Source organism: Pteropus alecto, unplaced genomic scaffold, assembly GCF_000325575.1.
Source record: "Pteropus alecto unplaced genomic scaffold, ASM32557v1 scaffold270, whole genome shotgun sequence".
NCBI classification, from domain to species: Eukaryota; Metazoa; Chordata; class Mammalia; order Chiroptera; family Pteropodidae; genus Pteropus; species Pteropus alecto.
Genome location: NW_006430735.1, coordinates 6,378,113 through 6,396,162, shown reverse-complemented (window position 1 = coordinate 6,396,162; position 18,050 = coordinate 6,378,113). Strand labels below are relative to the sequence as shown.

General features: G+C 34.9%; 1 protein-coding gene across 17 annotated transcripts in view; it reads left to right on the top strand.

The window, feature by feature from the left end:
• The window catches only part of SPICE1 (spindle and centriole associated protein 1), a 66,318-nt gene that overhangs the window by 44,441 nt on the left and 3,827 nt on the right, over positions 1 to 18,050 (top strand). For 16 of the 17 annotated variants that reach the window (XR_001517605.2, XM_025051245.1, XM_025051246.1 and 13 more), the window contains 8 exons: positions 559 to 701; positions 909 to 1,046; positions 1,410 to 1,675; positions 3,256 to 3,387; positions 7,408 to 7,552; positions 8,458 to 8,682; positions 14,063 to 14,553; positions 16,231 to 16,414. Coding sequence is in view for 16 of the 17 variants with exons in the window: in XM_025051245.1 (XP_024907013.1) it covers positions 559 to 701; positions 909 to 1,046; positions 1,410 to 1,675; positions 3,256 to 3,387; positions 7,408 to 7,552; positions 8,458 to 8,682; positions 14,063 to 14,553; positions 16,231 to 16,414 (1,724 nt within the window). In the remaining variant the exon portion in view is untranslated. The remainder of the gene's footprint in view (positions 1 to 558; positions 702 to 908; positions 1,047 to 1,409; positions 1,676 to 3,255; positions 3,388 to 7,407; positions 7,553 to 8,457; positions 8,683 to 14,062; positions 14,554 to 16,230; positions 16,415 to 18,050) is intronic. The other variant, XM_015595435.2, reaches the window with a different exon arrangement.

Below are 18,050 nucleotides of genomic sequence, written 5' to 3'. Positions count from 1 at the left end.
TACCTGCCTACCCCCACGCCCCCGCCCCGCTCCCCTGCCCAGCTCTTTTAAGTCTAGTCCAAGTGAGAAATAAACAACTGGAGATGAAAATATCAGCTTTATCGATGATAAAGATGATTACAGAAAAAAGCATAGCTCTCTAACCTACACTGCAGCTCTTCTTTCCACTCCTTGCTCCCAACACACAGGGCAGAGTCTGCTCCAGTCACTGTACTTCAGTGATGAGCAGAGACCATGCTCTGAGGATAGGTTCCTAAGTAGGAGAGACACCAGAAAGGGACCAAGCCATGTACTTTATCTAGGGAAAGGGAGAGGAAGATGGGGCCCATAGCACAAAACTTCAGAAAGAGCAAAATGTTCCTGCTTTAGGAGCCAACATGGGCGGGAAACTAGGAGGGAAATGGAATGGTTCCTTCTAACACTAAGAAGACCGACTAAAGCAAAATATGTTTTTAATTATGAATTATGAAAAGTTCCTTCAAATCAAACATGTAAACAGTTTAACAGTTTAAATCATAACACTTATTCTAATGTAGCTTGTTGTCCCATAATTTATAGGTTTCTCCATCAACTAAAGGAAGATAATTCTGACTTAATTAATAGACTATGGACTGATATTCAGCAGAAAATAGCAACACAGTCACAAATAACAAGCCCTCCAGGAATTCCATCACCGGCCCCTTCATCACAGGAACAAAAAGGTTTGTTTTTTCATTGTATTACTTTTTCACAGAGTAGTAGCTTGCTTTATTATGTTCTTAAACACAGTAATTTTAAAAGCAATTTGAGTTATTTGAGTTTTGACTGTCTTAGCCTAATTGAGTAAAATACTGGTTGATCTGTCACTTGAAATGCTTTCAGCATTTTTCTTTCACTTGAGATACTTTTGGAAATATTCTTCCTTTTAGCTGCTCTGAATGCTACCAATGCTGTCAGGAGAGTCCGCACCAGGCTGCAACCTGAAGAATCTATCCAGTCTCTAGACTCGAACCATGTTGTGGGACAAGTGCTGAACTCAAGGAAGCAAAAACAACTGTCAAATAAAGGTTCAGTCTCTTAATTTACGAAGACAAATTATTAAACATGTAACTTGATACAGCTATCTTAATGTCTTAGTAAATTTTTTTCCCTTAAACTCATCCCGTTGGATCCAGCTAAGTAAGAATTTGTTTTATGGTAGTTAAGAAGCCCCCTTTTATTCCACGTAACTCTGTAGAAAGATGGTTCTAGAACATTCATTGTAGATAGTATAAACCTGGCTTAAACTATATAGATTTTTTTGTGAGAAAATGGTGATAACTTCTATAAAAACCTTTTATCAATTGTGGATGACAGTCAAAGATTTTTCTAGTAGTTTTCTAGTATAATTTTTCCTGATCTTAAAATAGAATGACTTCTGTCATTATCAGTGAAAAGAAAACCGGATTTGCATTCTCCTTCCAAGCAGAAGAATACCATGTTATCAGCTAGCACAGCCTCCACAGACTTATCGAATAGCAATAATCCCAGCCTGGATGTCCTCAAACACATGATACATGAAGTAGAACATGAAATGGAAGAATATGAACGGTGGACAGGACGTGAGGTCAAGGGACCACAGAGCAGTCAGGGTCTTACAGGCTTTACTCTGTCGCTGGTGAGCTCCCTCTGTCGCCTGGTTCGGTACCTTAAAGAGGTAAGAGCGTGAAGTTATTAAAATCACCTCTTCAGAGTGCTGGTGGAAATGTGTGGGTTTTTTTCCTCTATACTTACTTGGTTGCAACCTCTGAGTAAAATATGGTCAGATTTGAATAGTTTTGTTTAAAATAGCTCAGTTTTAGATGATCTGCAATAAAGGTTTATCCTCTCAATTTCTCTCTACATGCTGACTCATGTATCATCCAGCATGTTGATACATGCTCAGGTAAGTGATGTTAATTTTAATATGAGCCTTAGTAAAATATAATTAGGAAAGTAAATCAGCTATAAATAAAACATCTTGTGCTAATACTGAATATTACTGTTTAGCAGTAATATTCAGTATTAACTGAATATTAGCACAGTAATATTCAGTTATCACTCCAATCCAATTAATACTGTCTTTGTTTAGCAGTAATATTCAGTATTAACTGAATATTAGCACAGTAATATTCAGTTTAGCAGTAATATTCAGTATTATAGATTAAATAGAACTACTAAACGTCCTCATTCTACTGCTTTTCTCTGCTTCCTACTTCCACTTTAGTTCAATTTGAAGAGTAGCATTCCTATAATCTGTAGACAAAGACTGGAAAAATCCTTTGTGTTATCTGTATGACTGGTAACTTGGGTTTTGCTTAGTGTCTTAGTGGGAGATATTTTATTGTGAAAATAATTTAAAAGACAAGCAAGAATTGTTTCTTTAATTCATTTGAGAATCATAATCAGTCCTCAGAATGCTGTGGAATTAGAGTTAATTATGTAGTTCATCTTTTTAAAAAAATCTGTTTAGACTACTTTTTATGTATTTAAATTTAAACAAATATAAAAATGTGTGAGGAAATTTAATTATTAAAAAAGTTGGCTCACCACTCTAATTCAGATGTTTCAGTTTCTCTGGAATTATCTTCCTAAAATTGTTTTATAGTGAAAGATTTATTGTACTGTCAGACTTAAGAAAGTTTTAACATTCTTCCATGCTTAAGGCAAGAATGTCTAGGAGTGTACTTTTGGCTCTCTGAAAGTATTATAGGCTTAGAAGCAAGTACTTTTAAGCTAATTATTTGCTTTACAAAGCTCAACTATTTGAATCTGTTGTCATTTATTTTAAATTGTATTTTAACAGACTTAATTTTTGCATTGGTGATATATTCACATGCTACGAAATTCAAAGTTACAGAAGGGTATATGATGAAAAACCTGATTCCCACAGTGAATATCTATTTAACCTGTTTACTTCCTTGTAGACAGCTCTCCTTGCCAGATACCAGTGTATCCTTCTAGAGATGGTCTGTGCATTCAAGCAATATGTATTTCTACTTCCCTTTACTTCTACAGAAATTGTAGTTATTTAATTCTGTATAGCATTCTGTTTATTGCATTCTATTTAAAGAAAAGAAGAGGATAAAGCAGCACATTTTAATGAAACAAAACTTTTAATAAAAATATTTAGTTCTCATTACTGTCACATACTATATACTTTGTAAGTGTTCTCATATTTGACAACTTTGAGTAGAAACTTTTAGTTTTCAATATGTGATGCTATCGATGGGAGTTTATTTGATATTTTTTTTATAGAGTGAGCTCCAACTGCGTAAGGAAGTAGAGACAAGGCAGAAACTGGAACAAGTATTAGGTGATCATCGAGAGCTCATTGATGCTCTGACAGCTGAAATTCTGCTTCTTAGAGAGGAAAATACTGCTACCCAGGTACTCAGATGAGATCCCAAACTTTCTGTGTTTACTATAAAACATCTTTAAGAATGTGTGAGATTTCTTCTAATTGCCTTTGGTTTCCTTGTGCTGATGTGATTACTTATATTTCTTTATTATCATCAATGGTAGTTTTTATTGAACATTTATTATATTGGAGGTACTATAGTAGAAACTTGGACTATAAATAGTATATAGAGTAAGTCTACTGTCTTTAAGAAACGTATTAATTAGTGGGGAAGACAGAATCTACATTTAAATGATAACTACCAGTATTGTAGTAGGTTAGTCAAAATGTGAAATGAGTGTTATGATAGTTATTTTTAAATGATAACTACCAGTATTGTAGCAGTTTAGTCAAAATGTGAAATAAGTGTTAATGATAGCTACTTTTAATTTCAAGACAGTAGAGGATACCATTGGAGGAACCCTTCTGCAATCATATGCCATTTAAAGTTTATAGTAACTTCATATTTATATTCAAAGATAGGTCCTCTTTGCCCTTTGTCTGGCTAATTACTCCTTTTTTTTTTTTTTTGACATATACAGTATTTCTTATAGAAAACCTTATTGTCTCCGTGCTGCATTAAATATTCTTCCTTTGTGCACGTTTGATACTCCCTGGATGTTGCTCTCATCGTATTTACCAAATTGTGTTACACATACATCTGCACCTGTCTTCAAAATTATGAGCTGGTTGAGGACAGAGGCAGTTTTGTTTATCTTTTTGTTCTCGAATGGTAGTTATTACTACTTTTATTTATTAGCCAAAAGTGACTAGAAAAGCAATAGTATAGATAAATTGTGTTTGTGTCAATGGACAGTAGATATATATTATGTAATTTTTTAATTGATATATAGTTCACGTACTATTTAATTCACCCCTTGAAAGTGAACAGTCAGTGGTTTTTAGTATATTCACGGAGTTGTGTACCAGCACCATGATATAATTCCAGAACATTTTTATCACCCCCAAAAAGAAACCCAATACTCATTAGCAATCACTCTCCATTCTCTCCTTCTGCAGCCCCTGGCAACCACAGGTCTATGTTTCTATAGATTTGCCTAATCGAAATGTTTTGTATAAATAGAATCATGCAATATGTGGTCTTTTGTATCTGACTTCTTTCACTTAGCATAATGTTTTCAAGGTTCATCCATGTTGTAGCATGTATCAGCACTTCATTTCTTTTTATTGCCCAATATATTCCATTATATGGCTGTACCATATTTGCTTATGCTATAGTTGATAGATATTTGAATTTTTCTACTTCTTGTGTATTCTGAATGAATAGTACTGCTATGAACATTCATGTACAAGTATATCCATGAACATATATTTTCAATTCTCCTGGGAAAATGGGCAGTTTTAAAACATACTAATTAGTTCAGCAAATTTTTATCGAATAACTACTGTGGGTCTGGCACTGTTCTAGGTACAGGAAATACAGTAGTGAACAAAAAAGAAATCTTGGCCCTCATGGAGCTTATATGCTAAATAAATCTTAAAAAAAAAAAGAAAAAGTGAAGTATATTATAAATTAGATGGTGATGGTGATATGTGCTATAAAGAAAAATAAAGCAGCTAAGAGGCATAAGAGGCACCTCTGATGGGAAGTTGTAAATGGGATAGGCCATGCCTGTCTGAGGAGGTGACATTTGAGTGAAAGCCTGAGGGAGGTGAGGGGGCAAGTATGCAGATAGCTTAGAAGAGCAGTCTAGCAGAGGAACAGCAAATACAAAGGTCTTGAGGTAGGAGTGTGGCTGTTGGGATCAAAAAAATCAAGGAGACCAGTGTAGCAGGAGTGGAATGTTAGAAAAGGAGAGTAGTAGGACACAAGAGTAGATAAAGCAGATCACATGGGGTCTTGTAGCCTTGATAAGGACTTGGGCTGTTATGCTTTGTTCATTTGTGGCGATGCTGTGAGATGGGAGACCACTGAAGGGTTTTGAGTGGAGAAGAGATGTGATCTGATTTAGGTTTTAAGAGGATCACTTTGGGCTGGTGTGTTGAGATCAGAGATCACAGCCCTTTCTCAGTTTATGGTGCTCTTGGCGTCTCAAGACATCCCTGGACCAAAAGAAATACCCAATAGTTCCATTTATTAAGTAGCTAGGTTCAAACAACTTAACAAGTATTTGTGTCTTACCAACTTAGATACTGTTTGAAAAAAAATGATACATGTAAATTAATAGAAAAGTCATACTTTTTTAATGTCATACATTTTTAATGATTAAATAACAATGGAATGTGTATTTATGGAATATGTATACCTATTGGGCATTGTACAGGTTTTTAAAACTTGGAATCATATTGGACACCATTACTCTTATATCCTGTTCCACAATAATTTTATGCAGTTTTGCTTTTTGGCGTAGCAACTACCAAAAACTCAGCTTTGTGAAGCTGTGACGTCATCAAGAGGAATGTATCTCAATCTAATGTTGAATCTGTGAACTGCCTCAAGCTAGTAGTTCACTAGTGTCTGACAGATGTTAAGCATCAGTGTTTCCCTCAAAAATTTAAAATGTCCTGTGGTTACTGGGTATTTACCCCAAAGACTTGAAAACCCATATCCCAAAAGTTAATTGCACACAGATGTTCATAGCAGCATTATTCATAGTGGTCAGGACACAGGAGCAACTGAAGTGTCCTATGATAGGTGACTGGCTAAAGAAGCTGTGGTACAATGGAATATTACTCAGCCATAAGAAGAGATGAAATACTGCCATTTGTGACAATGTGGATAGACCTCGAGATAATCATGCTAAGCAAAATAAGCCAGACAGAAAAAGTTGAAAATCACATGATATCACTTATATGTGGGATATAAACCTAAAAGCAACAAATGAACAGGACAAACAAACAGCGACTCATGGACATGGACAATGGACTAGTGATTACCAGAGGGTAGGGGGTGGGGAAGGATGGGGTAGAGGGGGTCAAATATAGGGAGGTAGAGGGAGGGTGAAGTAGGTAAAGGGGATCAAATGTATGGTAGCTGAAGGAAACTGGACTTTGGGTGGTAAACACACAATAGAATATACAGATGTCAAATGATAACGTACACCTGAAAATTATATAATTGTATTAACCAATGTCACCTCAATAAACTTAATAAAAAATAATAATAAAATTAAAAATTAAAAAATAAAATGAGTTCACTCTGGTGCCCCCACCTAGTTTGGGAACAGTATGGGACTCTAGGTGGTTAAACACAGAAGCAGTTTATTGCAGATAGGAATTATTGGAAAAATTCAGATGAAACATGGCAACTTGGTCTAGGTTGGAAATGGAAGAGGTTGTGACCAAATTCTGAATATATTTTGAAGACATCCTATAGGATTTGTTTATGGGTTGGATATGGGGTAAAGGAGAATATGTGAGAGAAGCGTGAAGGGTGATTGCAAGGTTTTGGACTGAGCCGTCAGAAGGGTGCTATTGTCATTGATGGGGTGGAATTTTCAGGAGTAGTTTGGTTTTGTACATTTGAGAAGCCTATGTGAGTTCTAGATGGAGATGTTGGGTAGACCATTGGCTATATGAGTGTGGAATTTGGGAAAAATTTCTGTGTATATAATTTTTTTTCCTTAACATTATTTTATATATATTACCATAAATTTTTATAGTGCTCATGTTTATCACTTTAAATGCCTGTGTAATATTCTCTTGAGTTTCCTCTACCTGTTGTATCTGCCATTTGGGGTATTTTGAGAGTCAGTTGATATCTATATAAAGAGTTTTTGTAAGTCAGAAGTCCTATAAAAAGGTTAATTCTTATTGTTGTAGCAGTGTATTTATTAATTAACAATATTCTATGGTTTATTTAACAATTCCTCTATCATGAGACTTTAAAAATATTTATAATTATGTATTCTCATGAATGCATTGTTTTAGTATTTGAATGAAAGTCTGAAATTTCTAGAGTATTTAAAATAATGATATGGTTATACACAACTAGGTGCTGATTTGATGTTTGATATGCCAATGATATTATTTCATTCTTCTTTCTCTAGGCTAGACTTCAGCAGTACATGGTCACAACAGATGAGCAACTTATATCGCTCACACATGCCATTAAGAGCTGTCCTGTGATAAATAATAAAGAAAGTCTGGCATTAGAAAGGGGAACCATGAGTAGAAGAATTATGGACAATCCAGGTGAGTGGGTCTTATTATCCCAGCTTGACATTTTAAAAATACTTATGGAGTAAACAAATGAACAAAACTGTCAACTTAAATGGAGTTATTGGCTATTTATGCATATACGGCATGACACTACTACAGTTGCCATTGCTATTTACAGCCAATATTTGTTGGATACTTGCTCTATGCCAGATACGTTTTAAGTGTTTTACATGCATTATCTCATTTAATCTTCATAATAGTCTTATAAGGTAGGTGTTATTGTTATGCCCATTTTTTTAGATGAGAAAACTAAGTCTTAGTAAGAGTTGATAAATTAGCAAAATCACACAAATAGGAAGTAGCAGAACTAACTTCCTAGACCAGTGGGAGTTTAATTCCAGTACTTTCCATCACGATGCCCCAGGTTTAGGAGGAGAAAAGGTAGTCTTGGAAAGAAAAAAATATAGTGAGTTTTAGAAATTTATAACTTTTGTTTGTTTGTGGCAATGTTGTAAAAGCCTTTTTTCTCCTCATATGCCATCATATGCCATAGGCTGAATAAGACATTTAGGCTTTCTCATGTTTTTTTACTTCTAAGTAATACTTTGGCGAGCATCTCTGTGTGGAAAATTATGCATGTTGGGAGTGATTTTAAGAAGTGGCTAAATAAAATTTAACTTGCATAAGATAAATTCAATGGCTAGGGCAGGTCTTCAATGGCTAGGGGCCCTCTGTTTTTCTCAAAAACAGCTATTTCTTACTAGCACTGGCCCCTCAGGAGTCTTGTCTCTGAATTACTAGTAAAAGAGGATATGGCCTAAAAAGTGAAGGCTCTAGAAGTCACATGATTTTGCCCTCTATGGAGATGCATTTAAGTATAAATATCTGAAATGTGCCCATAGTTCCTTTAAGTATTAATAGCCTCTCATCTTCTTCAGAGGATCCAGTTGTAAATGCTGATGTATCCGTGCCATTGATGTTCCGAGGGGAAGACATGCTTGAATTCCCTCAGGAAGACTTGCCTGTTAAACTGTCTCAGGTGCCAAACCCCCCAGACAGTGCGAATCTAGCCAACAATTTTCCAGCACATGTATTTGAGCCAGCTGTGTTGTTAACACCACCCAGGCAGAAGAGCAACTCAGAATTCTCTCCTCTGCAGGATGGTGAGCAGGCTTCTTCTAAGTTATGTGGTAGTTGTTTTTGATATGTGTTGTCACTATTGTGTTCATTATTCCCTGATAAACAGAATTTAAAAAAGATATTGATAACCATATATAACCTTTAAGCTGAAGGAAGATTGGGTAGTTTATATCGTGCATGTTGTTCCTATGGTGAAATATGACATTGAATTTTATTACATATTTATTTCATTAGAAATTGTAAACATTAAGCTCAGATCAAGAGATCAAAGTCTTCAGCATTAAGACACGGAGTAAGGGGAATCCCATTTGTCCCTATGGTCCAGGAGCCTAGGAAAGAGTAAGAAACGAGTAGAGATTATTCTCCAAAGAGTAATGAAATTTTAACCAAGGAAAGGAGAGAACTGAAAGTCAGATCTGGCGATTAACCTCTTTCTCATCAAAACTTTTTAGCTCAGTCAGTTGAAGGAAATTTATAATGAAAGTCTATGGACAATTAAAAATAGCTTTAGAGTCACTTTTGAAGCACATATTATGAGTTTTGAATAAAATGTTAAAAATAATTATTGTTAATACTTAGCTCGGAAATTCTTAGAGTTTATAGGTGGTTTTCACAAGTTCCGTGGACTACTTTATTGTTTGGAAAATTATATTCATTTGTCCACATGTGCATTTTTCTGGAGCTATAGCTTTCATTTCATTTTCAAAAGAGTTCTTCAATCAAAAAACGACTACAGCTCTCCTCAAAAGTTTTTAGAAAAATACTAGTTAGCCCTAATTTCTCTCAATTTTTACTTCTTTAAAAATAGTATTTATCTTCTTATATAGGGGGACAGAAGAACTTTTGCTATTGAGATATACAAATTTGTCAAATTTTCTGTACTTTTATGTGTGTTTTCAATAGAGAACATGAAGAGGCCATCAGGGATTGAGGAAAATGACAAATCTTTGCTATTATAAAAATTGTTTTGGCATTTGTAATGCAAAGGTAGAGTCTGTCAGATCTGCGTGGTGTATGGAGACAGTGCTAGGCTGAGTGTGAGAGTCCTGGTCTCCCCATCCAATGACTAGATGGGAGGCATGGGGCTAAGATACTTACCTTTTCTGGACTTCAGTTTTCCTTTATTTTTAATGCCCCTCCAGCTCTATAATTTTGTGATTCAGTATTTCCTCTTTAGAAGACTAGAAAGTATTATTAACTCTGGTGATTTAGGAAATACGATATCAAATCTGGTTTCTGTTCAGGTTAGAATTTCATTTCTTAAAGTAATTTTTCAAATATTTGCATGTTATTATCTAATCTCTTGAGATACTGTAAATTGTTTTTAATTGGTGATACTAAAATAGCTTAACATTATTTTAAAGAAACAATTACTATAAATATTTTTACTCTGATTACAAATATACTAAATGTTCATTAAAGCAAATTATGTTGCTATAGACAACATTTTTTTAGTATTTTCAGAGGGTTTTGCACGGAAAATGACATGGCACATTTCTTGCATAGAGTGCAGACAGAACTACCTTCGAATATGTATTCTGAATTGATAAAGTTTTATTATTACATTTTTCAGGATTTTGTTTAGAATGCTCGCATGTAAAGACTTATTCAGTTAAATCGAACATGTAAATAAAGATGGAAGATACTTCATGAACGTTCAGTTATACTCTAGACAGCTCTGTCTAGTAGAACTTTCTGTGATGATGAAAATGTTCTATGTCTGTTCCATTCACTGCGGTGGCTACCTACTAGCCTCATGGGGCTACTGAGCCCCTGAAATGTGACTAGTGAGAATGAGGAACTGAATTTTAAAATTTATTTAATTTTAGTTGATTTAAGTTTGAATATGAATAGCCACATGTAGCCAGAGGCTACCACATATTCTTAAATTTCCATCATGAATATTTTCCTTTAGCTACTAATTCATTTCTACTTTCCTTAATAGCCACACTTCCTGAAAGAGTAATATATTATATATAATCTCCTGTTTTCATTTTCTTATATCCCATTTATTCTTTATTTTAAAGTGTTAATTCTAATTCCTATTTCCATGTGGTTAACGAGAAAAAAAGCACATGCAAGAGTTTCTTTCTTCCTCACTATAGGCCTACATCAAGAGGCAATCATTTTTATCTCAAACTGAATTCTGTTTATCTGGAGGTAGTCTCCATAATTAATATAAAATATTTATACATCTCTTTTAGAAATATCAACTTTACACAATTATTATAGACTCTTCCTTATTAAATAAGAGGGTTTCATTTCAATTAACACCTACTTCCCTTTTCTATCTAATTTGGGTAATTATATTTTTATTTTTAATTCATCTAATGCCTAACTTTGTGACTTTAAATACTTTCTATTTCTTTTTCATTAACTTCAGGGTGTATTTCTTGGCTTTCCACTATGTAAGATGAGAATACTAGCTCCCTTCCCTTCCTTCTACATCTCCTGTGTTTCCACCTCCCACCACAAGTCAACTCTGCCTTTTCTGTTACAGTAGCAAGTTTAATAACATTTACATTGTGCCATTACTATAATTATCTCTTCTGGGTCTTATCTATAGATGGATACTGAAAGTTGAGAACAAATAACAATCACCTTTTCTTTTTCGATCTGTTGTTATTGTTAATCTTGTGCCAACAGAAAGGAAAGCATTCTTAGAATGAAGATCAAGGTGAATTCTTTGTTCACTTAATTAGTTAAAGTTGTTCAGAATCTTTGTCCTATATTTATACTGTGACTTTTTTGTTCAATTTTTGTTTTGCCTGGAGTTTCAGACTGCTTTTACTCTCTTGTTTACAAAAGAATGTGCTTTTTTAAAAAGAAGATATATATATAATGATTTAACTAGAGCAGCTCGACGAAGAGAACTAAAGCCGAATAACCCGAAACCAGACGAGCTACCTAAGAGCAGCAAAAGAGCGAATTACATAAAGATTCCATCTGGAAACATTTTCTTAATAAAAATCAGAAAAGTATTTGAAATATATATACATATATATTTTTAAATGTAGGTCATTTTTTCTAATTGAAAAAAAAGTAGAATATCTTTACTTGAATAAGTAAAATCATTTTAATCATTTTATATATATTTACATATGTATGTATATTTAATTCAATTTATTTAAACTAAAAACAAAACAATAACAGTTCACTCATTTCTCCAATATTTCCCCACCTGCACCCCCGGCAACCACCAATCAGTTCTCTGTATCTATGAGCTTGGTTGGTTTACGAATATAAATATATCTATAACTATCCATATAGATATAGATATATTTAGGTTCCACATATAAGAGATATATACCGTATTTCTCCATCTGACTTATTTCACTTTGAAGTAATACCCTCAAGGTCCATCTATGATGTCACAAAAGGCATGATTTCATTCTTTCATGGCTGAATATTACTCCATTGTATAAATGTACCACAGTTTCTTTATCCATTCATCTATCGTGGGACGCTTTGGTTGCTTCCATGTCCTGGCCGCTGTGAATAATGCTGCTCTGACATCGATGTGCAAATATCTTTTTGGATATGAGTTTTCAAGTCTTTGGGGTAAATACCCAGTAGAGGGATTGCTGGATCATATGGTAGATCAATTCTTAGTTTTTTGAGTAGGTGTTTTTAAATCCTGGAACAGCTGCAATAGAGAGGATGGAGGAAATATATTCGGGACTGTTGGTTTCTGCTCAATTTCATACTTTTACACACTTCCCATATATTCTCAGTCTTCTAGAAATGTATGTTTTTAAATCCAGGAACAGCTGCAATAGAGAGGACGGAGGAAATATATTCAGGACTGTGGTTTCTGCTCAATTTCATACTTTTCACACTTCCCATCTACTCTCAGTCTTCTAGAAATGTGTTGAAATATCTAATTTGCTAATGCATCTCCCCAGACCATTATTTTTACTGATGTGGTTTATATTTACTTTTATATTTCCTTGCTATCAGTGAAAGGAGGTAAGCTAAAGTTGTACTCTATAATCTTGAACTTGAGGCATCTGTCCTTCCAGTTTACTCCTAATTAAGTCATTCTACCTAAACTACTCTTGCTAAAGGTTTTGGTGGCCTCTGTGTTACTAAGTCCAGTGAGCACTTTTCTGTCCTTATGTTTCTAGGTCTTAGCAGTAGTATTATACACAGTTAACCACTCCCTCTTTGTTTCCTTGATACCACATTCTTGTAATATTTCTCTTATCTTTCTGGCTGCTTCCTTTCTATCTGCTTTGCTCGCTTCCCCTCCTTTACCTGACTGTAAATGTTAAATTCTTCATGTCTTGGTACTGTTTCTTTTCTCATTCTATTCTTTCTCTCTAGATAATCTCACTCATTCTCATGGCTTCCAATACTTTCTATACTCCAGTGACTTACAGTTTTGGATCTTAGTTTTAGATATCTCTCTTGAGTTTTGATCCATGTATCCATTTGCTTGGGTGGATATATGAGTGATCCACAAGGCACCTTAAACTTAGCATGTTCAAAACTGAATTCTTGATAACCTCCCTTCCCCCAAATCTGTTCTTATCTTCTCCATCTCAGTAAATGGCATCACCATCACTTCAATTGTGCATGGATCCGTGTGTTTCACCCCCCACTTCTAGTTCATCACTTCAGTTCTATTGCCAAAATCTTTCTCAAGTTTGTCTACTTTTCTCCATCTTTCTAGCCAACATACCTTAGTCAAAGCTACCATATCTTTCCTCTAGATTACCAAAGTTGCTTTCTGGTCTCTTCCATTCCTGCACCTCTTAACTATCCATAACATTTAAGAAATGTAAATTGAGTCATTGCCAAAATTTCTCCAGGTTTTATTGTTCTTGAATTAAATTAGAAAATTCCTAACATGGCTTAAAAACCTCTGCAATAAATAGCCCTCACACGCCTCTCCAATCTCATATTTTTCCAGTTCTCCCCTCGTTGCTATGCTGCAGCTACCCTGGCCTTTTTTCTTTGCTTTCTCCTATTTTTATGCCTTCATATATGTCATTCTCTCTGCCTGTAATGTTCTTTGCTCTACTTTTTGCCACATATGTAATCACTTAAAATTTTTACTTCTTCAGAGATGCCTTTTCTGATCATCTTCAGTTAATATAATTATCTATACTGTCTCCACCCCCAGGCTGCCCAGATGTTAATTAATATACATATTAAAATGTGAACTTGGCAGGCAGTTTCACAAGGATACTGATAAAGCTTTAAGGAATATCAAAGTCTCCAAACTTGATTGTTAGAGGTAGCATTGTGAGTATATTCCCCGCTAAAATAATTCAGATATTTGGAAGCCAAATCCTTCTAAAGAAATAGTGAAATACTTCTTTAACTACCATGATGATTGTAGTACAATCTATGGCTAAATAATAATACATGTTTGTTATTTTTAAATTTTATCTACAGTATTGAGGAGGACTGTTCAAACTCGTCCTGCTCCACGAATTCCTCCAACAGTGGAAATAATTGAGAAGGAACAAAATTGGGAAGAGAAGACCTTACCTATAAGCACAGATATTCAGAATTCAAGTGAGGAGAGTCATCTCTTCACTCAGAGGTGGAGGGTCTCTCATATGGGAGAAGATCTGGAGAACAAGACCCAGGCGCCTTTCGTTGGCTTCTCACAGCCCCTGTGCAATTCCCACTCAGACACTCAGCAGACAAGAAACCCCACATTCTCAGAAGGGCCCTCAGTTTTGGGAGATGGACAACAGCTTAGGACAAATGAAGCTTTAATACAAAGAAAGGACATCATGGCACGAATCGCTGAGTTGACACTGCAGAATTCAGCTATCAAGGCACATCTGAATAATATTATTGGGCCAGGAGGAGAGCAAGGGGATGGACTTCGGGAGTTAAACAAACAGGAGACAAGTCGTACAAGTGACATGACTGCTGTGAGTACCAGTTAAAGATTGACTAGGGACATATAGGAACTTAAGTACTTTGCTGGAACATCTTAAGAGACTTCTTTCCAGGAGTTATCCTGGATATCTTTGAGGCTGCTACTAGATGGCTTATGTTTTGTCATGTCCTCATTACAAAATAAGTGGAAGTTATTTGTCAGTTTATAGCGTGCATACAATAAAAGAAAAAAGCGTAAAATAAAAAATCAGAAATGGATGAGGAAAAGAAGACAAAGGTAAAATGTATAGGAAAGCTAAAATTAAGCTAGGAATGAAGTTTATAACCCGCATCCTCATGCTGTTCCCAGTGATGGGCGAGACTTGCTTTTACTTCTTTATAAGCCACAGTAGATCCTGTCAAGGTTCTGATAGGGGACAGAACAGGGTTTTAGCAGTTGGAAGGACCTGGCAGCATCGTGGATCAGAGTTTCCAGGAGTGATTGTTTCCATAAAGGCTTTACTGATGGTGGACCGAGGGCTTCCATGAGGAAGGCTAGGAGATGAGGGATAGTAAGGTTAGAGGATAAGGGCCACATCTGTCAGCACTGGCTCATGGGGAATAAGGGCAATATGGGTACTGAGTAACAGAAATAGTAGTCAGAAGGGACTGGCTGAAGAGGAGCCTGGAAGGAGTATTAGGAGTGGGCAGTATCCATCAGTACAGATGTATCTAAGTATGAATTGCCTTAGTTTTGAGTCACTGGAAACATTTCTATGTTTGTAGCATTTTGAAGATTATTGAAACAGATAACTCTTTAGTTTAAAAAAGATAACAGAGTTAACAATTGAGCTTGCCTCTTTTTCTAACTAGTATATAGATCAGGCCGAGATGACAGTCTAATATTACCGCCTTTTTTATTATTATTAGAATTATAAAATGATCTTTAATTAATACTGTTTTGCTTATCTCTTTTTAAACTAATGAGCATAAGCTTTGAATTGCTGATTTCTATTAAGGATTGTTTTTTTCCCAAAGGGATATATTTAGCTAAATGAAATAATTCAGAACCACACATATATTTCTTTAAGGAATTTTCAAATTTAACTTATATTCCTTCAGTGGCTATTTTTTTTTAACCTCTTATATTCCTTTATAGTCACTAACTGTCCTGAATCAGATACTTTAGGCCAAACATGTCCTAGGGAGGCTGACATACAGTCAGAAGGAGTGATAAGGTTCCTAGAAACCTTTGCCAAATAATTCATGGTGCATGTATGAAGATTATAATTATAGAAGCATCTCTTTCAACTGCAGCAGATTCTCCTTTGTGTATTGTGATTCATACTCCAGATCTGGCATTAATATGTGTGTTACTTAAAAGCCAGGTCACTAGAAATAGTGTCTTTGCTTGTGTGATCTTTTGTGCAGTTCAGTAAACACTAAGATGTGGGAAAGCTTCATCTCACAGTCACTCTCTGTGGACAGAGGGACTGGAAGACTTACGTGGCACCAATATTAGAAAGATTAGTATCCCTTTACTTTAAGCCCTAATTTTTCAGTTAAGTGACTTGTAAATTCAATTTTTCATCCACTATTCAAGTTTGCAAATAGCAAGGGCTATGAATACTTAACTTGTTGGCTTTTAGTAGAAAAGTTTATTTTTACAAAAAGTCAGAAATTTTTGGATTATTTTTAATATGGAATTTGTGCCTTTTTTTTTTTTTAAGAATTTTCCAGCAGCACAACCCCTAACACCAAGTAGTATGGAGGAACGGATTGCAGAATTGAACCGGCAGAGTATGGAGGCTCGTGGAAAACTCTTGCAGTTAATAGAGCAGCAGAAACTTATTGGTTTGAATCCTTCTTCTCCACCAGTATCACCTATTCAGTCACCTCTCAGAGCTTGGACTGGTTGGTCACAAATTCATGATTTAAAAAGTAGACAGTTTAAAAGCTAGAAAGTTTTTATATGAGAGCATATAATTCAGTGCCTTTAGTTTTACACAGAAAGAAACAGACTAAATTACTGAATCAGTATATAGAGATAAGATTAGAAGGCCAGTCTTCTCCACCAGTATCACCTATTCAGTCACCTCTCAGAGCTTGGACTGGTTGGTCACAAATTCATGATTTAAAAAGTAGACAGTTTAAAAGCTAGAAAGTTTTTATATGAGAGCATATAATTCAGTGCCTTTAATTTTACACAGAAAGAAACAGACTAAATTACAGAATCAGTATATAGAGATAAGACTAGAAGGCCAGTCTCCTGTTAGAAAGCTTTCTTGTGATGCGTGCTGTAGTCTTCGGTGTCCGCATTTCTAAGTTGCCGTACATGGAAATGAAACTCATTACAGTATATGATTCACTTAGAACATATGCTGCAACTAATTATAAAATATAAGCTTTAGAATGAGAATTTAGAATTTCATCAGCAACAAATTACAAATTATTATTCTGTTAAAATCATTTAAAACATTTTTATTTGTAAATTAAACTTTTGTTGTTACATTTAGGACTGAAAAGCTAGAGGGGATTCTAAATAATAGAACAGTAACCGGAAAATTAGTTGTCATAGTATTCACATTCAAAAGGTACTGATGAGACAAAGGTGATCTCAAGTTGTGCTTTAGCTAAAATTTGAATTATTAAGATCCTTAAGGGGTAGAGCTACAGAGACTGATTGTGGCTCCATCTAAGAGTTTTCTAGTGGCCCAGAATAGAAAAAGCTCTGTATCAGGAAGTGGTGTATTCCAAGTGTTTAAGAATCTTGGTGTTTCAGAAAGATTCATATGTCCTTTGGCTGATCGAAGTGGGTTACCTTTAAGATATCTGCCAATAAGATGTTTTCTCTCAGAACTTATTTCCTTTTTGAAACAACAGACTGAGAAAGCAGACTCTTTTGGAAATTACTAGAGATGACAGATAATGCATTTCCCCAAAAATAAAAGAGGACATGTTTATTCTAGACTTCTTCAAATGAGAACTTTGTCTGCTGTTCTTCAGTCATGAAGTCTAGAGGCAACTTCTGATTAGAATGAGTAACTTAAATCACTCAATATGTATGATCACCTACTACGTGCCTGCCATGTTCTGGAGACTGGTGATACTGCATCAAATAAGACAAGTCCCTGCTCAGCTTGACTACTTTAGTATCCAGATTGGGGAGCAGGCAATAAAGAAATAATCAAATAAATGTATGGGATAATGTCAGTTATTGCTCAGTACAATGGAGAAAAATATAGCAGATCACGCTTAAGAATAATTTTTTAATTAAATGAGACATCTTCTGTTTCAGTAGTTCTTTAAGGAAAAAATACTTTTATTTCTGTTATTTCATTTAGTCCTCAACGCACCTTAGGAATAGACAGAACCGATATTAAAGCTGTTTGATAAATAAACTGATGTGCATGTAGGTTATATGATTTGTCTGAAGTTCTAAAGCAAATTGGTAAATTTGTAACTGTTCTTGCCACTCTTTTCTTAAGTAAAATTCTTGGTTTTACAGGAAACTCTGTGGGCTGTAATGCTAAAGATAAAAGTAAATCAT